The following is a 26,557-nucleotide window of genomic DNA, read 5'->3' as shown; positions in this document are numbered from 1 at the left end:
TGTATTCACACCCTGCATGACTCCTTTTACCCCAGGAAAAAGCCCTGCAGCAATACACGAGAAGACACCTGTCAAAGATCTTTGGCACTGCCCCAATATAACCACACAGCCTCCCGTCCCTTCTTTCCTTGGACACGGAAATTCTGAGGCACCTGCTTACTCCTGCTTCCTGCCTTCTTCACATCATCTGAGGTGCAAAGCTGATGGAGATGAACCAGCCACATTTCTGAGGCAGGCAATAAAATATCAGAGGCTAGCAACTACCAGGACAGCCTTTGCACACCCAGCTGTGACAGCTCAGAGCGCTTCTGCTCCCATGCAAGAGGTTATCAGACCCACAGCAAGGCTTCAAACCTTCAGCTACATCATCAGGCTACCCACCAGAGCCTGTGAGACAAACACACTCCATGTTCCCACCCTGCTGCTGTGGAGGGATCAATTGGAGAGGTGGTAATGCCTCCAGCTACACAAATAGATCTGGGAGAGCTCTTTGGCAGCACACTGGGACCTTGGGTTCAGTACATTATGCAGTGAGATAATTCCAGTATTGTCTCTCTTAACAAAAAGTAAAATGTCTCTGAAACAATGATTTTTGCTTTTGGAAATTATATTAAGACCAGTGCAGAAACTGGTAGCAAAGAAGTGATTCATGAACACCAACAGAGTGATTCACCAGCCCCCTTGCTAGGAAGTGATATCATCACACTCCATCTCCAAGAGAATGGCAGAAGCATTGTTTCACAGGATAGAAAAGTGCTGTATTCTCCAAAAGAAAAGTATTAAATCTGCAAGTGTGTATGACAAAGTAGAGGGGGCAAATAGTCAGTGCTCTGGGCCAGGTGTCCAACACAGTGACTATCAAATGCTTGTAAGCTCAACTGAAGAACACCACAACACTTCCAACCTGGTCTGGGATAAGTTGCAAGCTTTGAGTATGTTGTACAACTACCCCACAGCCCAACCAGATTCTTCTCTACCTGATCCATCACTCCTCGCTTTATCCTGCAAGCCACAAACAGTAGAATCCTTTCTTGCTCCCTGCTTAGCACCCACCTAGGGAGCGTGTGCTTGCATTCTCTTATCTGCATCCCACACTCTCTCTGACCCACAAAATTGCCCCCGTTCTCAGTCTTGCCAGGGATCTATACACCTCAGCCGTTTGCCTGCTCCCCGCTTTGTCCAGCACAGCTACCCAGGTGCTCCAGTGCTTTTCAAGCCTAAAGGCACAGGGATGCTGCACATCCAGCTGGCCCAGCAAACCCCAAAGCTCTTCCCATCCCTCTGCTACACCGATTCTCACCTTGTGCCTCACATCAAGGAGAAGCTGAATGCATGTTTGCAGCTGCTGGGGAGACAGAAAGCGAGGGAGTTTTAGGTTTCAATATGTATGTTGCATGTTGTCTTCAAGGGCGACACCCTAGATAAGAGGGTTTTTCAGTTCTGGAAACCGTACCTCGTGTTGAACACGACCGTGCTCTCTGCAGTTATTCTGGGCAGTATCAGCTTGTCAGCACCTCAAAGCCTGAAGCCTCCTGCACTCTGCCATGCCTTGAATTAACGATCTGCCCCTTGCAAAGCAGGCAGCAGTAGGCTTGCAGCTACCTAACTACCAAACTGACGATGACAAGCTGACAATGCCCAGACTAAGAAGATTTTCTCTCTGTCAACCTTATTCCTTCTCCTCAGCCTGCCCTGTGTGCCAAGAGGTCAAAGCACTACCCATCCAGTTCACCTGATAGCGATGCTTCTTCCTCACCTGCAAAACTCATCTCGGAAGACCTACACTTAGAGCACCCACCATCAGCAGCCCCGAGCATCTGAAAGACAATAAAACCAGGGCTGCTTTCCTCCCCAGCCTGCTGCCCAGCTGTGCCACACAAGGGACACCTCGAGTCCAGGGAACTGCCAGAGAAGAGAGTGGCGAATTTGTGAATCACTTAATTTCTCCAAAACTCCTTTAAGCCTCTGCAGGAAGACTTAAAGGACCACACCAAGCCAGAGGCTACTGTCAAAGCAAGGCTTTAGGGGCCATCACAATGCAGCAGGCATGTCCAAGCAGCACTTGAGAAGTCATCTGCAAGGAAGAACAAGTCCCATGCCACGTAACATGAAAGCAAGTTATAAGTATTTATTCTACCACTCCTAAACCCCCAGGGACTGGCTTTTTAATGCAACTCATACCCTCCCAATCCAGTAAGCTCAGTTCCCTGGCGACTGGTGCTGCAGATGCGTAGATGCTTAGAGCTGAGCAGCTCTGGCATTTCTGATATATCCAGCTACACCTGGTGTCAGCCAGAGTAAAATGAGGAACTTGACTGTATTTCTGTTCCATGTGGTAGGCCACAAGAGAGACCATATTCTTGATACAGTTTCAGTGTTTCTGTACATTAGACAAGATCATAGCGGAATTCAATCAGCAACAGAAAATGGAAATGCCCCTTCCTTTGGGCAAACACACAAAAAGCACTGGGCCTGAGTTTCCACTGGTGACACTTACTTACCATCAGTGTTCACAGTTACTCCTCATTAACTTAAATAAGAAGAAAATTTAATTTTTTGTTTGGCTTAGGGAAAAAATAAGCGCTTTTGGAGTAAACAAGCATAAGTAACCTGTTAGCAAGCATTTTAGAGAACATTTCACTTTGGTGAACATATTCCCTCAAGTTATTGGTATGATCTAGATGTGCAGCCACTGTTGTACTTATTTATTTGAATATTATCAAGTATCATTTTTTTTTTTGTTAATGAGCCGTGCATTACAGTGTTTCCATCCAAAGAGCCTCCTTTATTGTGTATACGCACCCCTTCGTTAAAGTCACGAAGGCAATACACCAGACAGAGCAGAGTGGAAGAGATCACACATACCTGTTTTATCTCAATTACCCCGAAAAGTGAATAGTTCACTTCTTCTAGGTAGCATAAAACCTCACGTACCACAAGAACAGAAGCTCAAAGGCCACATAATACTTTCACTTCATGTATGCATCTTCCAGTGATGTCAACTGGACGGGAGCTGCTGATTCTCAGCCAGTACAACTTTTGCCAGGAAGTATTTTCAGACATACCCATCAGCTCTGGGCTCACACTTATGTCCCAACAAAATTCAATGTCTCTTCACACCATACACACTTGTACTGTAACTTCTACATGACAGAAGAAAAAAAAAAAAGTATCTTGCATAAGTAAAATTTACTTTGTCAAATTCTGGAGGCTTTTGGAAAAAGTGAAAGCATTTTTAAATGTTGGCCTCAGGAAAAACATTCTCTCTTCTCAGGGGTTTGAATGGGCTGGCCACATTTCCGGGCGTAAGGACAGCTGATAACTTGTGATGAGATTGCCACAGTTTAAGAATTTAACAACATGAAGACGGCTTAAGCCAACGGGTACCATTTCACCACAGGGCATGAGAGCAGAGTTCCTGAAGTTCAGCTGGTTTCCGAAGTGCAGCTGAGGGATGTGACAGTGTGTTAAGCTACAGCTTCTCATTGTCTCCTTTCTATTCTAAGAGTTAAACTGTCCTTATTCTGAGGCGTGGGTCAAAATATTGCAAGAAATGCAAGGCACAGAGGAGAATAAAGGTTATTTTCAACTTGTTAGGCTTTCCAAAAAGTTTTCAGATTCTGCACAGAGTTAACCAATTTTATCATTTTGGTTACACACCTTTATTAATATCAAAACAACCAGCTTCTTCTTATCAATCTTTTTTTTTTTTCTTTTAAATTTAGTTATATGCCACCCCCTTGAAGTAAAATAGCTCAGATTCACACATAAAGATTGAGATAATAATGGAAATAAAATACAATGAATCAAATGGTTTGGTACACAAAATAAGCATCTGTAATTACAAAGCAGCCAATGCACTGGCTCTGCCTTGAGTTACGTTACAGCCTTGGATCCCAGGACTTAAAATCACCTTTGCTCTCTTTGTCACAGGTCAAGTACAGCTCAGCCAAACCCGGAGATTTGTGCCAAACAGTTTGTGTTTCCAACAATTAAATATTGAATCCGCCTTTTATAAGCCACTTAGGAGTCACACTTGCACAATTATTTGCATACACAGCCACTTTATTTCAGACCTAAATACAAAAAGCTATTAACAGTTGGCCAGATTCTGCTCTCATTTGCAAAACCACCTCATTTCCACTAAGACCAGCAAAGCCTGAGTTTTGCACCACACACGGGAGAGTAGAACTCCTTCACCAAGGCAACTCATATGGCCTGGCCCAGAGGTTTGTGTTCCGCTGCACATGCTGCCTCCTGCTCACCAACCTTCTAACTGCTCTGCAGCCTCACCTGCCTTTACTTTACATGGATCTCATTTCACAGACAGACAAGGGCAGGTTACTCATTCTCCTTAATTCATTGGATTTACAAGAAGCACGCCAGCTGAGTAACACTGAACAAAAGACAAAATTGTTTCTACAGTGTATTTACACACAATAAAATGAACCGAACAAGCAAACAAGCTGTACACAACGTGCCCTATTATTAACTGAAACCAGAAGAAACTCTCTTCAGTACTTTGAGTGCTTATAAATGCATGCTTATGTCCTAAGTAACCTAGAGCTTCCAGCAATTACTTAGTCCTCAAAGCTCTGAGCCAAGTTTTCTCCACAGTATTTACTCCCTGGAGCCCACAGGAGGTAGCAGATAGCTGGTCTCCAAACCCATTCCTCAGAGCCCTCCACACCGAGGGCAGATTTTGCTTGTTCTCCCTGACTGACAGGTCACCTGCTTTAACTTCTCCTGGACTCCTTCATCTGCCACAGGTGTCACAGCCACCACCACACCAGGCACCGCACCATTCCCGGTTCTGGTAATGCAATAAAGCCAGTCCCAAGTATAAAACATGTGACTGTTTACAGCGTGATGAGGTATGTCCAGAGGCTCAGCCCTCGGTACGGAACAGAGCACTGGGCAGACAAGCTCCCGTTCCCCCCAGCAGCCGCCTGACCTCGGAAGGGGCTCCCACCCCGCAGCATCCCGCCGGATTCTGTGTCCTTCTCCAGACAAGGTTTCCTGCCACCTTGCATGACCACATCAACGGCCACACAAACTCCCCCAATCTATTCCCGTTGCGTAAGAGGAAAAGTAATTTATGACACAAATACAAGGCACAGTGGATCACTCCAGCTTGTCTGCTGACCCATATCAAAAAACAGCACCGGTTTTAAGGGCCCTCTTCTGCCACCCTTCCAATGAATACTTTGAGGGGAGAAACCTCAACACGTCACAGCGCAGTATTTCTGATGCTAACTAATGTGTCTTTTTTTCCCCCTACTAGAATTCATCAGAACATTGTCACATTTTTCAAGTGGGAGATGCTGAGAATTGGCTTTCAACTCTCTGGTAAAGCTGGAAAACAAGGCAAGGGGCCAGCTCCTCTGTGCGTGAACCTCCAGTGACTCAACTGAAGCGTGCGCAGATGGGGCAAGACCCGAGAAAATCGGATAATCCTGTTCCAACGGTGTACAGCCAGATTTGTAAACAGATAAACTGGCCGCTATTTTTGACGTGGCGTGTTATCATCTCAGTAAAGCAGCAATATGACTCTATACACTCAATCTTTTGATTCTCAGACAAAGCTAGGGTAAAAGCACATTGAATTTACACAACGGCTCACAACTGCTTGGGAAGGACAACTGTAAAGCAGCTTGGGCAACCTTGCTTGTACCTTCTCAGATAAAGAATCAGTGGCTGGACACTATAACATATTATTCCCCTATGATGTACTCTACTATCAGCTTCAGATCCTTCCGTTTTGCCTCAAATGCCCATATGACACAGTACATATATATGGTTTACATATACGTTTTATTTAGCACAAAACAAGGAACAGCACTGCATTTAGCATTCTGTTTTAACACTGTACATACAGAAACAAACATAGATGCAGATAACCTTGAGAAATCACATACACATGTGAAAGAAGTCTTTTTTAATACTGTCCCAAATATTTCTACCATTACCTAGTAGCATCAGCACGAGTCCAAAAGGTCACATAAATGAGGCCCTCGCCCTCCATGCACACCAAGAAGAACTCCTCCCAACACTCTATAATAAGGATAAAATCTTAGCTTTGACTCAAAAGTCCCAAGGACTACAGCCTACCAGAGGAAGGCAGTCAAAGAGATCAAAGGCATCCCCAGAGACTTTGTTAGGTGAAAAAAAGTGAAGCGTGCAAAGTTACTCAACTGTTTTGTGGACTTACGGTTCTGTTGGCATCCTCATACAGTGTCATAAATGTAAATGTATACATCAAAATGCAAATACGCTTACAACCCTGCCATGAGTTCCATGTGAACAGCGCTCTGTAAGCAACGGCAGCTCCTTCTGTGTGCAAGGCCCTGCCCATACAGGGCTCTCTGCAGGACTAGGACTGTAAACTACGTACCTAAATGCTGGTAAAGTGTGTTTACATAATATGTAAATAGATAAAGAAAAGTACATTCACACCAACTACCGAGGAAAGAAAAAACAAATATTTTTTCTCCTGCTAGAAGTACTGAATCACTTACCATCTGGTTTGGGAGGAAAAAAAACAGACTCAGTCCAATTCAGCTATGAAGAAAATCCTATCTAAAAAAAGTAATCACATGCTAGATCCTCTTAAGTTCAATTTCCAGTCATTTTTACATGGAGACACGGAGAGTTTTGTTTTCCTGAAGGGAAAGACAAACAAACAAACAAACAACAGTAAGAAGGATGTGTGGCTTGTTGGGCCCCAGTCCTGCAAGCTCTAAATACTTAGCTACAGGGAATAGTGGAAGCTATTTTTCAGGACAAAGCTGAATCTCTGCATCAGTTTCTGCTGGTATGCATCCTAATTTTCCACGAAAACTGCCACACTTTTGCTATAATGCAGTGAAATGCAAAAGTAAGATCTAGATACTAATTACCTGAACTAATTTCCCTTTACGCCTTGGTAACCTTTGGGTTTTTTCCTCAATCATCTGAAGACATACCTATGCACACATAGCATAGTGCAGTGTGTTACTGACATATTATTGTAACTGAAAAATAGCATGGTCATATAAATACTCCAAGTACTAGAGAACAACCAGCAAAGGTCATGTTTATAGCTCTGGCACACATTTGTCATTTCCAAACTTGTGACTTCTCACTTCGTCCTCAGACACACCATTAAAATTACTTTCTTCATTTTTAAAGAACATAACATGTTTATAGCATCGTTTCAATTCGCACTTCGAAACTTACATATAGCACTGATTTTCCAAATTTGTGTGTTCCCTTTGGCAGTTGTTCACCCCACAACCGTATGTCACGGAACCAAACTGCGCGGTTCCCTCCTCCTTTACACACCAACTCACCCCTGCGTGCTGCTTCCCTGGAGCATCCCCCGGCCTCAGTCCCTGATATTCCGTCCACTCTTCCTCCTCTTTTTCCTCGCCATTTTCCTCTACTAATTCCCGACATTTAGTAACTGATGTTCTTGTATTTTAATACTCTTGCGTTGGATGTAGGCAAATCCTGGTTATAACCTCAACTCAGTGATCGATATCACTGCATGGGCAGCTGTAACAGCCCTGCAGTTCCTGGCCTGCTGCTGCTGTTTCCCTCCGTCCACCTCCCCTGTTCAAACGCTTGCATAAAATTGCCTTCCTGCTTCCAGAGGACTCAAGTTTAAAACGGACCCTTTACCTATGGGACAAAGAAGGATTTTACTGGATTTACTGATTAATCTAAATACTTCAAACACTGAAAGAAATGTCCCTGTCCAACTAGGTACCTTATCCACTACGTTTTACAGTTCACCTCTTTTTTTCTGCTGAACAGTAAGTCCATGAAAGAATGAAACTATTATTTATTTTAAAAAGAAAAATATTCTGGGTTATTCCTTACAAACTACTTATTTTTTTCTTCTTAAATTTAGCATTATTGATTAACCCTATGCAGGTCTCCACTAGGATAAATTTGATCCCAAATAATCAAGGAATGAAATAGTTCTCTCTCACACTGAAAAGTGATTGTTAAAATGACGTGTTACACATATAACCAAAGGCAACCAAGTTACTATGGCTTCATGCGTTATCACTTATCGCCTGTGTGATGATCATACCCAGTCCTCACTCATGAGCATGAAAAAGAAAGGCTTAGCTTAAAGATAGTCTGTGCTAAAGCATTTTTGGCAGTGAGGGAAGGCTATGAGTGAGCACCGAGCAGGTTACAGTGACTCAGCTGCACAGCAGTCACTCTTTAAACCACAGAAATAGGATTACTTTAGACCTTGCTAATAAGGATTCCTAACAGTTGGCGTGTGATCACTACTTGGAGTAGCACAAGCAGTAGCAGACCCACACCTCACACCCTCCGGGACCCCAGAGTTAGTGAACTATCAACTTCCAACCCCCAGACTCCAACAGAGCAGAATCACACCCTACCCTAACACAAAAGTGCCTATATACCACACCCATCTCAGGGCAGGCAAGAGTAAATACGGCACGGAAGTCAGTGATAGTGGGAGAACAGACACCCACAGAGACAGAACCTTCCCCTGCCATTACCAAGGCAGCTGCCGAGGGACGGCTGGCGGCCAGGAGCTGCTTCCAAGCCAAGGTGACCTTGCAAGCTTCTTCCACCCTCCGCTCTCCTGCTGAGTGACCAAATGGGACCCTCGGGATTCTCTGAAAAAGTAACAGAGAGAGAAAAAAAACAAACCAAAACAAACAAAAAAACCACTTAAGTTTGGCACTGATGGAATAGGGACCACAAGGGCGTTACGGGTCTGGCAGCCAGTGACAGAATTCAAAGGACCGACAGGGAGGTGATTTCAAAAATGCTGTAAGGGCCACGCTCTGAGCCCCAAAAAACACCCAGGGAGGAGACGGACCTCTCAGGCTAACAGAGCATCAGGACTACGGCCAAGCACAACCATCCTTCCATGCCAGCTATCCCAGGAAACCGATTTCAGCAGGTAGTGTCAGCATGTGAATTAACTTTTATAAGTAAAATGATGAATGACTTCTATGCATTTTGCTGCTTTTGAATGCACTTACGTAAAATATCAAATGTCACATTATTTTAATACAACCAGAGATGAAGATATGCAGGGAAGAAATCACAAGTACACACACCACGCCTTTAACTGTGTCTTTTCTGCTGCCAGTTAAAAGACTAAAAGCCATGGTCCAAACTAGTATTCTATCCATTATAAGATTAACCAGTTTAATAAATTATTCCCATTTATTACTAATTACATTCTAACATACTATCCATAACATTCCTGTTTATATTTCATTTTGAAAGTTATGCCAGTAATAAGAGAGATCATACAGCTTTTTGTGGACTCGGAGTTACACTGCAAATGGAGCTGTGGGTTTCTTTCATCTCATTAATTACCAACAAATTGGGTTTTTTTACTGTCCTGCCTGCATCTGAGCACTCAGGACTGTGGACACCTCAACAATATTCTTGAATGTATTTTTAAGTTTTAGGCATAAAGGTCAATTTTTTTCCCAGATTATATAATCAGATTATCTTTAGAAAACATTAAAGATAGACCAAAAACTTAGAAAAGTCAAGTAATAACTCTTTCCACAACCATTAGGGGATTTCTCTCTTTTTTGTTACGGGTGCGTCCAACTGTTGAAAGTGTCACGCAGCTCCACAGCTGCAGTGGCTACAACAGACACCACGGAAGCAGCTCTGGCCGGAGCTGCCTCCCTGCAAACCACAAGCCCAGAAGAGAGGGCAGTTTCTAACCACGCTGGTAAACATTGTCTTCCTTACATCCAGGATCAGCCATAGACAGTCAGAGAGTTCAGCAGGAACAAGGCCATGCCTAACTCACAGCACCCATCGCCACAGTCTAACCTGGGCGGTGCCAGAGACATCAGCGGGGACCCAATTTGCACCAGTGGAAAGCACGAAATCAATGGAGCTAAACCCAGCGGATCAGAATGAGGCTGGTTATGTCAGCAAACTCACGGACAGGGAGTTGCATGCTGCGCAGCCTTTCTCACGCTGCGTCACCCCAACTCCTGCTCTGGGCTGTTCAGTAGCAAACTGTCAATAAAACTCACTGACGATGTGCTTTATATAGAAATGGTGCATTTAACGGAGAGGCTACAACAAATGAAGAATGCAGCGAGGGGTGAATTATGTGGTTAATGGAATACAGGATGTGTGTCAGTAAAGAAGTGGTAAAGGTGGGTGGGAGTCTTAATGTTTTATAGATCTGCTTGAAGTTTGGTATATATGTGAACCTAATTCCCCTTTCGATTTCAGTACAGTTATATCCAGCACTCCTCTCTGTTTCTACAGCTATATAAACTCTCTGATGAATAACTGATAACCAACTTTCTTTTACGTAAGCCATTACTGGAGAGCCAGCAAATATTGCAGATATGTTGTTTGTCTTCTCTCTTTTTAGTCTTGTTCTCATCTGAATCATGTTTGGCTAGCATTCATATCTATCTCCTTGACTGGTGGTGGCTGTAGAAATAATAATAATATACACCCTCACAGAATGAGTGGCAGAAACAATGCAAAAAATGACATTCTTTGACACAGATTCTTATTTTTTGTCGTATGTAAACATCCATCTGCAGCTGTTGGCAACATTACAACAGCGGATGGTTTCTGTGCTGCCTGTCCAAGTTCTACACCTTGTAAAAGAAATATTTTAGCATTGTGACACCACATTTAAGTACAGCTAACAACTGAGCTTCTAGGCAGGCAGCTGTCAGTTCTGTCCATTCAACACTGTTGTTTTATCTGATGGGTTACAAGTAATTTTGACTTCTCAAAACAAATTAAGGGGATCTGGGAAGCAAATCCTAGAAGAAAGTGAAAATGATCAAGGGATATTTCACAAATTTGGGGGGAATTGTAAGACACAACAGCAACAAAGAAATGAGAAGCTGAAAAACTGTCCATCCCACAAGAGAGTTCAGGTAGAAAGGAGAGAACCCTGGAAGTAGGAGGGGTTAGGCAGGAGAAAATAGCTCTAACACTTCTCAACACATTCTCCTTCTGCGGGGGGGGGAAAAAACAAACACAGCAGGAGACCAAAGCTATAACCTGAACTTGACCTCCCTCATACTGGTTCTATCATAAAACCACTGGGCTGAACTTTGGTCATTTCATCACCAACACAAAGCAGTCTCAAAGCCCAGCAAAGCAACTACACCGTGATGGGTTTTTTTCTTCATTTGCACTCAAGATAGCAGAGGCTTGCTAAGAATACGGCCTTTCAGAAGAAAAAAACATGTCAATTTAATTGTCAGTTGGCTGGACATCTTGCTTTTCTTTTGAGGTTGTTTGTTTTAGTATTACTGCACTGAAAAATGTGAGTGTGATATAACGTATAACTGGAACATTAAGCGCCAAGGACATATTTTTGTTTGTATGTGTTAGAAATGGAAATCAATACAGTAGTTAAAAACATTGAGGATTATAAGGTGAAACATAAACCCTAACACCAATGTAACATGCCACCAGGAACGTTCACATAAAGATGTTCTTAAAATCTTAATAAACATCCTCGTACACAGGATATTTACAGAGTGACATGCACTAAAAGGTTCAAGTAACTCACCTACTATCAGCCAGCGAGTCAAGATCAGGCTGAGATCAGAGTTTAGGATCCCAGTTTACTCTGCTGATCTTTCTTACAACTGCATGTTATCTCAAGTGCAATGTCTTACCAATACCAAGCATTTCCGTTTCCACAAAACGCCTTATTTTTGTATTGCATAGAAAAAGAGCCAGTGTGTTCTAAAGTGAGCATTCCAGCAATGACTTGCAAGTATAAAATGTAATTGCTGAGGCAGGACACAAATGGATAGCTTAAGCCAACAGAGAGATAATTTACCATTGTCACTGATAATGATAACTGCCAAAAATTCCAGTCCATACCTCCATATTTAAAGTGAGTGTCCCTGCAGAAGGGCACTGAATAGCACACTGAATACGGAGCCTTCCAAATCCCTTGGCTCCGACAAAATGTCAGTTGCCAATCAACACAGCAGCGGTGAGACTGTGGGTGTCCTCAGCAGTTCACCCCAGCGCAGAACGGCTCCCAGGCCAGTAACAACCCCATCTCTCAACTCAAGGCCTCTGCCCCCTCATCTTCACCATTCTCCAGGCAGATCTGCTCCTGCCAAATACAAAAATGCTCACCTGATCTTCACCCTGCGCTCCAAACACTGGAACTGGAGACAGCAATGACTTAAAACATCAGTGTGTGAACATGAAACAGCTGAGGATTGCAACGCTTTGTGGTTTCACGTGGAACTTGAAAGCAGCAAACCAAATGAAGATTCTCCTCTATGAAGAGGAAGCAATAATGCCATGACCTAAGTCTGCATTCTGTGCAGCAAACTTATTTATAGAGGGAGGGATATAAGTTTGGGAAGAAAGATTCAAGTCACACATATTTGTTTACAGTACCAGTATTTCATCCTCTATAGGCCATCACATGGCTGCAACATCTAGATTTCTGATTCAAGTACAATATGTAAGAATAGTATAAGGCCACACATATCTCACTTAAGTTTAATGCATATCTTAAGACTTGAGTTTGCCTTTAATCAAGATAACACATTGGTTTACCTTGGTTTTAAATGAACTTTTTAAACTTGGTGGGCTGCAGCCTCTGGAGTCCTATTTGACTGAATATTATCATTCAGCTATTTTTCAGAATCCTAACCAGCTAGGCCTACACCTACGATGGTACTTAGGTGCTGAACACCTGCTTAAATAACTGAACTCAAGGTGTTATGAGCCTGTATAATTTTGCGATCAGAGCCTAACTTTAACAAATCCCAGCACTAATAGGTTAATTTCTGACTTCAAAACCTCCATATTTTCTAGGCATGATCTGCTATGTGTAGTCATGCGTATCAGAAAGCAGGTAATAGGATTGTTGCCACAGATCTATAAATGAAATAAAATGTTGCATGTAACGCCCTGGAAGAATAAATCACTGTACCCTTTTTGTACATCAGCCCGAAACAACAACATGCAGGCTCAACCAGGTTGGAAGTGAGCCAAAAATTATCCATCCTTTCTGCCACACGTGGATTCTCCGAGGATCAGCGTCTGGAACTCCATGTGCTCGTTCGATGTTCATCTGTGGTTAAAGATAATGAATTCAGATACAGTCATGCTCAAAAGTGACGAGAAGCAGACACAGTAAGAACAGGGCATGCTGTACAGCAAGACCTCGATCCAATACTCCGGTGGGAGAGGCAGTGTCAGAAAGCTGAAAACTGACAAGGTGGCCAAAAGGGCTCAGCTTTAACAAGCAGTGAGTGATCAAAAGAGCCCAAACCAAAACAAAATATCTGTTGTCCGTTATATGTCCACGACACTGTGCTTGCACTGCCGTGCTGAACTACACGGCTGCACTACAAAACAAGTTAAAAGTTCCTCCTGCACGTTCTCCTCGCCCAGGTCCACAGCTACCCGGGAGCTGTTTGTTCCCGCGGCTCCCCCGTCCCCGCAGGCACCGCGCAGAGCCCGGACGGCCGAGCCCGCCTCTCCGTGCCTCTGCCCGGGCTCCCGCTGCCGCCCACGGGAGGCCGAGGCTGCCGAGACGCTTCCCGGGGCTGCGGCCCGATCCCCCACGCCTCGTCTCGACCCCCTTGGCACTGAGACTCCGGCCGCCGGCGGTGCCGCCGCACGCCTCCAGAACCCGGCCTGCCCCGCCGCCCCGCGCCGCGCCGGCCGCACTCCCCGGCGGCCACTCACCTCCGCCGGCCCTGCTGGCAGCCCCGCTCCCTCCTCCGCCGCTCGCTGCCCGCGGGCCGCCCCGCCGGAGGTCGCAGGGCGGCGGGCAGGACTACAAGCCCCGTCGTGCGCAGCGGCGCGGAGGCGCCTGCGCGGCGGGGACAGGGGGAGGAGGCGGAAGCGGCGACGGGACCGCCCGCGGCGGCGGGGCGCGGCGGGGCCGGAGCGGGTCGCCGCCGCCGCCGCCATGCCCCGGGACAACATGGCGTCCCTGATCCAGCGGGTGGCGCGGCAGGCGCGGATCACGTTCCGCAGCCCGGCCGGGCCGGCCTTCGGCGAGAACCTGCACCGGCTGCAGCAGCTGCTGGACGAGGTGCGCGCCGAGGACTTGCACTTGGCGCCGCGGGGGCCGTCGGCAGCGGCGGCGGCGCCGGGCGGGGGGTTCCTGAGGGCCGGCGCGGTGCCGCCCGTCAGCTACATGCACATCTGCGAGACGGAGAGCTTCAGCATGGGCGTGTTCCTGCTGCGGAGCGGCGCCTGCATCCCGCTGCACGACCACCCGGGCATGAACGGCTTGCTGAAGGTGCTCTACGGCACGCTGCGCATCGCCTGCATGGACACGCTGCCCCCCGCCGCCGCCGCCCCGCCGCCCGCCGCCGGGCCCTGCCACCGCGCCCTGTTCCGCTCCCGCCAGCAGTACACGCCGGCCTCCCCGCCCTGTCTGCTCTCGCCGCAAACGGACAACCTCCACCAGATCGACGCCGTGGACGGGCCCGCCGCCTTCCTCGACATCCTGGCGCCGCCCTACGACCCCCAGCACGGCCGGGACTGCCACTACTACCGCCTGCTGGAGGGGTCGCCGGCGGGCGCCGAGCCGCCCGGGCTGCCGCGGGAGGTGTGGCTGATGGAGACCCCACAGGCCGCCGACTTCTGGTGCGGAGGCGAGCCCTACCCCGGGCCCCGCGTCAGCCTCTGAGCGGGCGGCGGCCCGGGCCCGGCCGATGGGACGGTTGGCGGGAGTTCGCGGCCTCCCCGCGCCGCTGGGCCCGCCTCACGGAACCGCGCCTGGCCCGTCCCCGGCGGGCAGCACCGCCCGAAGCACGGCTGCGCTCAGCCCGTGTCCCGCTCCCGGCCGGCGGGACCGCGGCTGCTGGCCGGGGCTGCTCGGGAGCGCCGCGGGTCAAAGCCTTCCTGCTCCTGGCCTGCCGGGAGTCGGGGGCAGTAAACGCCAGAGCGTGTTTATTTCTTTGGGCTGATGCGGAGGAGCGGCACGGTTAAAGTGCTTATCAGCTGAACGGTTGGGGGGAAAATCGTCCCGCATCCTGTGTAAATAGTTAGGGCTGCATGTCAGCGAGGGAGATTGGGTTCCAGCAGGGAGACTCAATGCAATAAGAATTGTCCCGGGGTGCCCCAAGCTCCCCCCAGCAGAGCCAGCTGGTGCCCGCCCAGCCTGGGCAGGGGCTGGGCCGGCTGCAGCCTTTGGGGACTCTGTCTCCAGAGCAAGTCTCAGCAAGAGCTGTACCCTGCCAGCAAAAAACAAACCCAGAACAACTCCTGCGCCAGGACATGTTCCTCCAGTAAACACTGGTGGTCCCCAGGGCTGTAGTTAAGGGAATTCCTGCTCCGAAGGGACACTGTCAGGTTCAGAATTTCTAACAGTTCCTTAAAGCGTTGCCTATAAGATCTCACTATTGCAACTAAGAACTACAGAGTACGTCTATGCATATTTCCTTCAGCTAGGAGAAGGAGACTAGTCAGCCGCTAATTAACTTCGCTTGGAACCTCATGCGGCAGCGGCAAAGGGTATCAACTGTGGGCATCTTAAGAGAAAAAACAACCATCCACTGTTGTGTCATGGAAGCTATTGCAGAAACGTGACATATTTGCAAACTGTACATACAGCAGCGTGCATACCCTAGGTACAGATAAGATTTGACCTGATGTCTTCTCTTTAAAGCGTGGTCTGTGTTTTTATATGGACAAGTGAACACTTCAGGCTTGTAAAGCCTTGCGGTTTCCCTCTTTATACTATTTATAAAAACTACTTTTTCATAAGGCTTTTAAATAAACGTAGGATAGAAGAGACACCCTGAATTTTGCCTTGCTATGATGGAAGCAGTTTGGAGATGCAGTTTGTCCGCGGCAGGAGATGCAATCTTTCTAATGAGGGAGGAACTATTTCTATAGGTGAAATACTCCGTCTACACTACAGGGACTGGTCTCATGCCCATTCATCCTAACGCACGCTTCGTACCACAAACCCAGGCCTGGGCAGCCTTGGCCCTCTTGGTCTCGATTTGGGAATTTTAATAAGAAAGCGCGACTTACCAGCCTCCTAAGTGATGTACCGACCTGCTCCAGAAATCATTTCACAACTGGCTTTAATTTTTCGTTGTGTATTTATAAAAGCAGACTTGTTTTTCCTGAACAGTGGCTTGTATGTGTGAATTTTTAAAGGTTTCTGATACAGCATTGCTTTTTTTTTTTTGGCCTGCGAAAGAATGAATGTAAAATACAGTCAGCATTATGCATGCACAGATTAATACTTTTGCAAGGAAAAAAATGGTGGAAATTATTTCAGGCAATTTCCATTTATTCTTACATCACTTTAAAGTGTCTGATATTTCTGCAGCTGGCTTACCTGTTTTTCCTGGAATTCCCCTGCAGCTAAGTGTTAATGTACAACAACTCTCTATCGAACGTAGTCATTAACTATAACGCAATGCCTCCCTGTGTTACAGCCTGTTTCCAGCTCTCTCCGATGCTAATGAAGACCATCATGCTTTTTCAGAAGCCCACAGAGAAGATAGCCTGGTGCATGCAAACAGCTGTACTGGAAAAACAAACTGTGACAGAGACCTTTTTTTAATCTCATCTGCTATATCCTCCCCGTAGGTCTTTCTGCTTGATTTTTATTTTTTTTTCTCCATATGTAAAATCTAATTGAGATGTTTAATGGGATAGGACTTCAATGCATCTTTCTGTAGAGGACAGCGTGGTCCCTTACACTGTGGAGTGCTGTTAACAATCGTGGCAAACCTTTTCCTTTTTTTTTTAATAAAGTTGTTAGAATCAAAGTCGTAGCGCTGGGAAAATAGCAAAGAAAACCTGAGATGCATTGAAGAAAAGCTTCTTTGTGTAACTTCTTGCTTACTCAGTAATTGAAACTTCTTTCATATGTTCTGGATATCTGTGAGCAGAAGGTTTAAGTCTGTAATGCCATTCCTTCTCTCTGCAGTCTGGTTATTGTGTTTTCACAACAGCAAAATTACTGTTATTGCTGAATTATAGAATAAATATAAGATATCTCACCACTGACCAGTCATTACTTTCCTTCACAAGTATGACAGTCTTAAATCAAGTATGGTACAGAGCACGAGTTTCTTTTCCTAACAGTCCGAATGGGTGACAGGCCTTTCTTTGAAAGGTGATGCTTAACGCTGGGTTCTCAGCCCAAACCTTCCCCTGGCGCCCTGCAGACAAATCCACGCAGATGCGGTATTGCCACTTCTGAAGCTGGCTGCTGTTGTAAGGCAAAGGCACTGGTTTACAGCTGCTCACGCTAATACACGATGTATGGTTTTCTTGTAGCTGTATGCTAGTTGTGTCAGTTTCCTGAAGTCAGTTCATTTACAATTTCTGTGTTGTTTATCTTGTTTTGCTTTTGACTGGAGTTTTAATCTTGTAGCATCTGGAGAGTGCAAGTGGAGCCTCGTTTTGCGCACCTGGGTAGCTGAGATCCCAGTTTTGCTCACAACGCTCTTGCTGCAACTGAGCTGTTTTCCAAGGCCGTGGCTGTACCTCCAGGAGCCCAGCAGGCTGAGAGCAGAGGATCCCAGTCCACCTCCCTGAAGCGCAGCCCACCGATGCTGACCGAGGACGCCACGGCTCCGTGTGACATCCTTCGAGCAGCAGGCTGTGGGCTCTTGGGGACCAGACACACATGGGATGAGGTGGCGAAGCTGCAGTCCGCTGGCAGACACAGCAGGGGAGGCAAAAGTTTACTTGTGCTGCTAAGGTGGACAGTGAGATGGTGAGCATGGTGGCTCTGGAGCTGGCCTCACTGCTTGGCTTCTCCATCCCAAAGAGACTGGTCTGTGCCCGGCTTAGGAAGCCTGCTTCACGTCTGATTCAAAACCAGGCACATCACTTCGGCTCCCACTGACTGCCTTTCCCAAGCAAAGAGCAGCTGCTCCAAAAGCCAATGCCAGTTCCAGGAGACAGGGCGCAGGGCGTTTCAGACAGAAGAGGCAAGTGCCGCTGGGGCTTTGCACAGCGGGACCCAGCACCGAGTCAAGCAGATGCTGGTAGTGGCTGGGCAAGGACTTTGCCCTTGCTCCCCGCAGTGCTGGGCTGTGCCATTAGCAGGGTGCTCCATCCTGTGCGGTGTAGACCGCACCGGGGATCTGTAGCAGCAGTTGAGCCCGCGGGGCCGGTACAGCCCTGCACCGACGGCAGGACCCAAAGATGGGCCCTGGCGGGGCCAGACTGGGCTAACATCTTAAAACACAATAATAAAAATAGGTTAAAAAAAAAAAAAAAGGCGCGATGTTGCGGTCAGATGGGTTCAGCAGAAAAAGCCCGGCCGTGCCGCGGGAGTGAGCGCCGCCGCCCCCGCGGAGCCCCCCGAGAGCGGGCGCGGTGCCGCCCGCGCCACCGGGAGCCGCTTTCCCCGAGCAGCGGCCGTCGGGGCGGCGGTACCCGCTCTTCCGCAGCCCACTCGGGGAGGTTGCCTGGGGCAGATCATAACCGCGGAACAAAACAGAAAGTGAGTCAAAAAACCCACCCCGCTCCCTGGTTAATATTAGCCCGTCTCTCTTCTCTGAGGGAAATCCCCGCGCCCCAGAGCGAATGTTTGTACGGCGGGGCCGCTGTTTTTCCGCGCCCAGGCGCAGCGCTGCGCCCAGCGGAGCCCGGACCGGGCTGCTCCGCAGCCCTCGCCGCACGGGTCCGGGGGCGGGCGGGAGGCCCTTCGCCGGGCCGGGGAACCTACGGAAATAAAGGTGCCAATTTAGCATAATTAAGAGATTTATTTGTAGTCTTTTATAAACGTTGTAAGCACCGACCCTATTGTCGAAAAGTTTATTTACAGTGTGGCCAGAAAGAAACCCTCTCTCCTTCCAGCTCCCGTTAGTAGTTGTGCATTATTCGTGTTATCTGCTGCGCCCCAGGTCCCGGTAGACAACGGGCGTCGGTTCCAGCCAGAATATTTACATCCCGTCCCAAGTCCTACTATAAACGTAACACTTTTAAGTCACCAAAAAGAAAAATAAAAAATTTAAAAAAAAAAAAGAAAGAAAACCAAAACAAAACCAAAACCCCAAACGAGTGCGTACAAAAATATAGTCTCTAAAAAAAAAATCCCAATATTAATAGGCAGAAATGTACAGCCATACGAAAACCAGGGAGTGAAAACTTTCCGGTCTCGGTGTCGCCGCTGTCGTCGGAGCGGATCGGTAAGGCACCCCCCCACATGCAGACAGGGGACCGGGCTCTACACCACACAAGGCACCAAGGACACCTCACCACGACGGCACTGCATGCATCCATCCTCCCGCCGCAGCCCCTATGTACACCCGCCGGCCCGGCCCGGGGGAGCCCCGCGGCGCCGCCAGGTGCTCACCGCGCCCCGCCGCGCTCGGCGGCGGCTCAGCGGCTCAGCGCTGGGTCCTGCGCGCCCCGCGCTTTCAGGGAGTCCGCGTCCGCGCCGCGCAGGGGGCCAGGGCGGCGGCGCCGCTCCCGCCGCCGGGTTGCGGGCACCCGCCGGCGGCGGCGGCTCCTTTCCGCTCCTTCTGGCGCAGGTGGATCTTGGTGTGCCGCTTCCTCTCGTCGGAGCGGGCGAACTTCCTGCCGCAGAAGTCGCAGGCGAAGGGCTTCTCGCCGGTGTGCGTGCGGATGTGGGTGGTGAGGTGGTCGCTGCGGCTGAAGTTCCGCATGCAGATGCGGCACTGGAAGGGCTTGTGGCCCGTGTGGATGCGGATGTGCCGGGTGAGCTCGTCGGAGCGGGAGAAGCGGCGGTCGCAGCCCTCGGCGGGGCAGGGGTAGGGCCGCTCGTGGACCGGCGTCTTGCTGGGCCGGTTGGGGTACTTGCGGGGCCGCAGGATGGGCCGCAGCGGCAGGTGGTGCGGGCTGTAGGCGCCGGCCGGCAGCCGGGTGCCCGCGCCCTCGCCCCCGCCGCCGGGAGCGCTGCCGGGGCCGGCGCCCGCCGGGGGCGCCCCCATAGTGAAGTTGCGGATGGTGGAGAGCGGTGTGAGGGGCGGCGGGACGCGGAGCGAGTCGAGGGGGCAGGGGAAGGGTTTGCGGTCGGGGCCGGCGTGAAGCTCCCGCTGGCACTGGGGCGGCGGGAAGAAGCCGCCGTACTCGGGGATCATGGTGAAGAGCCCGCCGTCGGCCGCCGCCGCCTTCGGGGAGGGGTAGGAGGGCGGCGGGGGAAAAGGCAGCGCCCCGCCGCCGGCGGCGGGCAGGAAGGCCGAGGAGGGGTCCTGGGGGTACATGTCGCCGCACCCAGAATAGGGCGGCGGAGGTGGCGAGTACAGGTGTTCCAGGTCGGCCGGCTGGCCCTGCGCCATGGTGCAGCCGAGGGCCCCGGCCAGCGGATTGGGGGAGGCGGCGGAGGCGGCGGTGGCCGAGGAGGAGGCGGAGGAGGTGGCGGAGGAGGCGGAGGAGGTGGCGGAGGAGGGCGTGCTGACCCCCTGCAGGATCCCCGCGCTCACGATGTTGATGATGCCCTCGGGGTAGCAGCCGGCGCCGGGGTACTGCGGGTCGATGGAGAATTTGCCCATGTAGGTGAAGGTCTGGTTGCGGGAGGCCGGGGCGCTGGGCGCGAAGCCGCCGCCGTAGGGCAGGTCCAGTGCCCGCTTATCGCCCATGTCCACGTTGATCATGCCGTCTGGGGGGACAAGGAGCCGGTCAGCCCTCCGCGCCGTCGCCCGCTGGGCGCCCCACCACCGGTCCTGGCCGTAGCCCGGCCCGGCTCGGGGCTGCGGCGCGCACATGTTGCGCTCCGGCTGCGGGGGCTCCGCGCCGGCCCCAACTTTTTTCCCCGAGCCGGGTGCGGGGGCAGGGCTGCCGCGAAGGGCGCCGGGGACCCCGGCCGGGCGAGCCCCGGGGGGCCGCGGCCCCCGTCCCAGTCCGTCCCCCGCCCGCCGCCCCGGGGCTCCGCCGCCCTCCGCGAGCGGCCCGGCCCGCACCTGCGCGGCCGCGCGGGGTCCGCTTACCTCCTGCCACACCGCTCATCTGGTCAAACGGCCCTGCCAGGTCGGCATTGGGGAAGATCGCGACCGAAGTTGGCAGCGCGGCGGAGATGTCATCGGCGGGGTAAATGCCCTCGGGGAGCTGGTGCACAAACCCGCCGAGGGTCACCGGGATCTTGTCCACCGCCTTGGCGGTCATCATGGGGGCAGCGGGGCGGCCGGGGGAGCGGCGCTCCTGGCCGGCGGTGTGCGCTCGGGGCGGGGAGGGGAGAGAGAGGAGGGGGCGCTTCCCCCTGCCTCCCACTACCGGCGCGGGGGGACCGCGGGGAGCCGGCGCGGCGGGCGGGGAGGCATGTGCGGGCGGGCGGCCGCCCCGTCGCGGCGGTGCGGTGCCCGCGGTGCCCCGGGAGAGCCGCCGCTCCCGCCGCAGCTCGCGCTGGAGGACAAGTCTGGCGGTAAGTATTTATGGGAGCCCCCTGAATGCCCGGGACGTCACTGCCCATATAAGGACTGAGGAACGGGGCCCGGCGGTCACGTGGGCGCCCGCGTGCGGGACCCGCCGCCTCGCGCCCGCCCCAACCCACCCGCCCCCCCTCGGCGTTCCGCGCCCCGCGGGGGCGGCCCCGACCCGCCCCGGCCCGCCGAGCCCCTGCCGCGCCGGCAGCGCCCCAACGCCGCCCGCCGCGCCGCCCAGGGGGGTATTCCGGTGGCGGGGCCCTTGTCCTAAAAAGGCGAGGATCCGGCCCCGCCCCGCCTGCCCTTTTTAGGGCTCGTTCCGGAAAATTTTAAAAAGCTCGGAAAGCAGAGGAGGTCCCGGGGCCGCCCCGCCGGACCCAGCTCACTTTCTCAGCAGCCCGTAACCGCAAAGCGGCGGCGGGTCAGAAAACAGCCGCATTCACGGAATCCGGCTTCTCCTTTCTTAAAAATAAATTAAAAAAAAAAAATCTGAATTACGGGTGGAAAGAGGCACCAAGCAGAGCGAACGCGTCGCCGCTTTTTTTGGAAAGTGTCTGATCTATATATACTGTCGCGAAAACGGAACCGCCTGCTCCGCCGTCGGTGGGCTGTTATTGTACCGACGGGCACAACCGGGGACGGGACGGGACGGGGCGGCACAGCGTAACCCCGCGCCGCCCCCAACCCCCGGCCCGCCCGCACCGCTCCTACCCTCCTCGGAGCAGCCTCTCGCTTCCACAATATCCCGAGGCTCCACTACTGGTTTTGCTTTTCTTTCCCTATGATCTCCTCCATAATGAGGGTATCAAACTAAAGAGTGCTTAAATTCTAGCTTCTTTTTTTTTTTTTTTTAATTTTTTTACGAAGTACTAAAAATAACGTCCCTCGTGCCTCCCTTCCCAGGAGGAGCCAATCTTTCATATGCTGTTCCCAAGCTGAGAGCTTGCAGCCCCTACATCTTCTTGCTGATGAGGGTGTCAGATGTAATTATTTTTGAAAGCTGTATCCCATGCTATGTTCATGTCACTAATCTCATTACTTAGAAATATTTCATCTCAGAGCTGTTTATTCCTGCGTTTAGAAAATCGACTCTCACATATGGTCTGTAGCGTGCAAGGCCCTTTTTCAGCAGTCTTACCAAAAAAAACCACAAACAACAACATTGATAGCCCGAGCAGCAGCAAGACACGGCAACATGAGAGATGCTACAAAAGCGTGTGCACTTACCTTGTGTCCCAAATGCTGTCACAGGGTGTCTGTCTCCCAGGCGCCTCTTCGTCCATCCAACACTTCACACCCCAGCTGAGAAAGGTGCCCACCATTCCTCTGGTTTTGTTTCACTGCCTTTGGTGATGCTCCAGGTTCACAACTTGTCCGGTCACTGCAGAACCCAGGCTAGACAGGGGTGTGCCTGAAAAAGTAAAAGTTTTAGGGTCATTTGCCATACTTGCAAAGGAACAGTAGGCATAAACATAGATATTTTCCTTTATCGGTGATCAGGGAAATGTGCACAGTAATTAGGAAATACATAATACTGTTTTTTTAATGTAGATTTTGTTACCAGTCTTTTCTGGCACTTAATGTACAGCCAATACAGTTTGGCATATGAGAATTAGTTGAAAGAAAGCTCGTGTTCAATTGCAGTAGGATTCTAGATATTTTAGTTTAAAAACCCCATCTCAATTTAAAAGTTAAATTGTGACAGAGAGACAGAGAGGGAGACAGGTTCTGGTAAATTTGACTGAGAAGTAGGAGCAATTGTATTGTACCTTTCCATTACAGCTGAGCTATAATTGGTCTAATCGCTACTATGAAAGAACAAAATATTGGAATCTGTTGTGCAGTGAGGCAAGTTACTTTAAATGAATTTGAGAAACAGGTAACTCTAAGTACAGTATCCTCCTTACTGCAAAATTCATGGATGTATCCGATGCAGGTTTTAGGGATAGTCTACAAGATCTTCCTGTATTATTTGAAAATACCACATGCCCACTGATGGCACTAAATCGTAATGCACAGAGGAGAAAGAAGAACCAAGGTTTCACATCACACTTTAACCCTCCCACATCTCAATTCCGCCTTTGAACTAACTTGTTGAATTTAATGTTCTTCCACTATGGAGAAGGATTCAATGAAAGACTGACATGAATAAAATTTAATGTACCTTTTGGCTAACTTCACTTAAGGAATACTACTATCTTAGTTGACTTTGTTGGTTAATTTTAAAAGCCTTCTCGAGAATGGGGTAAATTGTGTCCAATTTCCAGCCTTTACACAGACGATCAAGTCACTCGACTACTCTCAATGGGAGCTTTGTCTGAATAGTGGCAGGATCTGGTGCAGGGCAAGATGGAAACATAGCTAATGCTTGGTCTTCAGGAAGATGTTGACAGATGAAACTCAAATGTTTCTGGTCCCTTTTCAGATATTCTTGCTGAAGTGCTTTGCATGTGCTTAGTGCCTTTGATCCCCATTTGGCTGACTATACCAGACTCCAAGGGTTAGACCGTCCAACTTGCACTGACGTCAATGAGCCTTACACGCAAAAAAACATACTGATTCCTGTGGTTCCTATAAACCACGTGGTTTCATATGATGGACAGATTACTGGTGTAGAATTGCCAAAGCCTCGCTCATACCAAGAAAGGAGCTGCATCTCGTACACACATGACATGTTTGACTGGGTGTAGCACTGACTGAGGAGAGTTAAGAGCTGAAGGGAGAAACTTCTCTTTTATTCCCAATTTCTTTGAAGCCAGTCCCCTTTGGATTTATTGTATTTGTTCTTTTAACAAGGTGCAAGCTGACATTGCACTGGGTGTATTTTTCTGCAGTCATTCTCTACTACAAGGACCTGAGACAGGAGCTGTAGAAATAAAACTGTCTTTGCCTCCATACCTGAGCTTGAGAGTGGCTGAGGAAGAAAAGGCAGCTCAGCATCTATGGAGCTGGCAGCACCATTTAACCAGCTTAACATCACACATTTGAGTCATCCCTCCAGGGGGTTACTACGCTTTTGTAGCAAAACTCCACCGACCTGATGATGCTAGTAGGCCTGCTTGGGAAATGCACCCTGCCACTTCCACCGTGCACGCCACTGCTTTTGGAAATGTTCAGGTGGCCCCAGCTCAGCAGGTGCCCTTGGGAGCAAGGACTGAGCTGGGAGCAAGCACTTGTTCCTGGATAGGAGGTGAGTGACCCTGTCCTCTGACAACAGCAAGGGATGTCCGTCCGATGTCTGGGCTAGATTCAGGTTTGGGTTGTTATGTTCCACATAAAAAATAACATTTTCTCTTCAAAGCCGGATTTCAGAGTTTCCTAAATTTGCCGCTTTTCACTGGGGGCAGAGAGATCTGGCATGACCTCACAGGAGGAAATGCTGCTTTACTTATACCTTTTGTTTTGCCAGGGATATCTGCTGGATTCCCAGGCTGCAGGCAAAGGCCACTTCCCTTAAATCTACCCTGCCTGCCTGCCCCTCGCAGGCTCTCAGTCTGTGCTGGCTGGTCACTGAAACTTGGTAGCCAGCCAGGGAAACCTGCTGTAAACATGAGCCTACAGAAAACAGCTGCCTGACTGCTGGTGTGCTAGGGGAAGGGGATGGTTAAAGAGTAGAAGAGGAGGCATCCCAGTCTGCCCTTAATTGCAGTACCTTGAAACCACACTCCGTGGTTTTCAGCCAAGGCTGCTTGTTGTCTTAGGATGAATGCCTGTAAATTTGAAATAAGTAAATGACTTTATTGTGAGGATTTGGCTCGGGAGAACCTTAATAGCATCCTGAAGGGTTATTTAAATGTCAATAACATTTTCTAATTCGGGCTATAGGAATTAAACCCATGTGGAATTGGTAAGATACTCGTTTAAGTTTGTGCAGCTGTAAACAAGTATGTGTCACAGAGAAAACTTCCAGCCAAATAAAAGCAACAACAAACTAATTTGCCCAAAACCTATTCTCGTTATTAAATGTGCAGAGCATTTCCTGGATATTCCCGTACACGGCTTCTAGCACATGTATCAAATCCGCAGTCCCACCAGTCCTCACCCGCTTCGTTGCTCACGAAACACCCGAGGGAACAAGGACGTTCCCCGCAGGCGGCGGGCGGGGAGCGTGTGCGGGCTCCACTGCCCTCTCCTGGGGAAGACGCTCCCGGGAGCCGGCGAGGACGCGGCAGCTGAGCAAAAAGCAGCGCGCTGGGCTGAGTGCTGCTGGTGTTCCACCACATAACAGCATCACTAAAGCTTTACACTGCCTTATAGAGAGACCAAAGTATAGCCCCGTCGGGTCAGAGATCCCGGGCAGGGCAGCAGGGCTGCCTGATGGCTGTCCCACAGGCTGTGACCCCCGTAGCCCCAAAGGTGTCAGGATGAAGATCACGTACCCCAGAGATGTGCTGGGAGCAAGCCACAGAGGGGGCATCCCTGATGAAAGGCTAAAATACCAGCTCTGCCTGGGGGAACAAAAAACAAAGAAAAAAAAATTTGCTTCTCGTAACAAGGAAAATAACTCGGATACACATTCATTTGACAAGACTCTCAAAATAATGACTTTGTCTCTGAATAGCAATAGTCTGACTGCTAAGCTCTACTTTCCAGTCCTTTCTTCTGAGACTAGTTTCACTTACCCTTGTATTTCCTGCTCTGACGTGTCTCCTGTGCTTTGTGTAAATACTGCCTTGTCCCATGGCTGCGCTGCGTCTTTAGTCCAGAGAGAGATTAATTGAGCACATCCCTTAACGATATAAGTGGCTGCCTTCCTTGAAGGACTGAAATAAAAGAAGTATAGCAAGCATCACCTTTACAGTTCTCCTCTTAGTCCCATTACCTAGCCTGTCAGAAGGCTTTTCACACATACTCAGTTCATAGGAAACAGCAGTTTCAGAACTGGTTACGGCTTTTTACCCTCAGCTGAGGAGTAAAGTAATGTATGGCATGTCTTTTCAGCAGATCAGAAGGGAAAGCAAAACTCTGGCACCATTTTCCAAGCAGTCTTCTGAGAAGCAGAAGAACTCTGTGGGGTGTTTGTCAGAAACTTCCCACCCCTCCAGGGAAGCTAGAGCCATTCACAGGATTTCTAGATTACCAAGGACTCATTTCATTTGCCCTGTCTATGCACCATTTCTCAGAACCTGTTTCCATTTATGTCTCATTTCTTTGTGCTTTGGTCTTGAACCAGTCTGCCTTGAGCCTTGGAAACCCTCAGCTCTTTGCTCTGG

General features: G+C 49.6%; 2 protein-coding genes across 2 annotated transcripts; one reads left to right on the top strand and one right to left on the bottom strand.

Moving 5' to 3' along the window:
• Positions 1 to 13,808: 13,808 nt before the first annotated feature.
• ADO (2-aminoethanethiol dioxygenase) lies at positions 13,809 to 17,013 on the top strand. Its single transcript, XM_082053976.1, has one exon. It carries the CDS (start codon positions 13,943 to 13,945, stop codon positions 14,669 to 14,671), a length of 729 nt encoding a protein of 242 aa, XP_081910102.1. The 5' UTR covers positions 13,809 to 13,942; the 3' UTR covers positions 14,672 to 17,013.
• Positions 17,014 to 17,159: 146 nt separating this feature from the next.
• On the bottom strand, positions 17,160 to 21,309 carry EGR2 (early growth response 2). The gene is made up of 2 exons (XM_082053975.1): positions 20,913 to 21,309; positions 17,160 to 20,584 (listed from the first exon to the last, which is right to left on the bottom strand). Exons 1-2 carry the CDS (start codon positions 21,088 to 21,090, stop codon positions 19,383 to 19,385), a joined length of 1,380 nt encoding a protein of 459 aa, XP_081910101.1. The 5' UTR covers positions 21,091 to 21,309; the 3' UTR covers positions 17,160 to 19,382.
• Positions 21,310 to 26,557: the final 5,248 nt, after the last annotated feature.

The sequence above is a fragment of the Streptopelia decaocto genome, assembly GCF_964273445.1.
Source record: "Streptopelia decaocto genome assembly, chromosome: 5".
Taxonomy (NCBI): domain Eukaryota; kingdom Metazoa; phylum Chordata; class Aves; order Columbiformes; family Columbidae; genus Streptopelia; species Streptopelia decaocto.
The sequence above is the reverse complement of the archived record's forward strand: the minus strand, read 5'-3'. Positions and strand labels throughout refer to the sequence as shown.

Excerpts from the sequence above, each read along its gene's own strand:
- EGR2 (XM_082053975.1), bottom strand. The coding sequence starts at position 21,090 with ATGATGACCGCCAAGGCGGTGGACAAGATCCCGGTGACCCTCGGCGGG. Across the intron at positions 20,585-20,912 it reads GATGAGCGGTGTGGCAGGAG|ACGGCATGATCAACGTGGAC; the intron begins GTAAGCGGACCC and ends TTGTCCCCCCAG.
- ADO (XM_082053976.1), top strand. The coding sequence starts at position 13,943 with ATGCCCCGGGACAACATGGCGTCCCTGATCCAGCGGGTGGCGCGGCAG.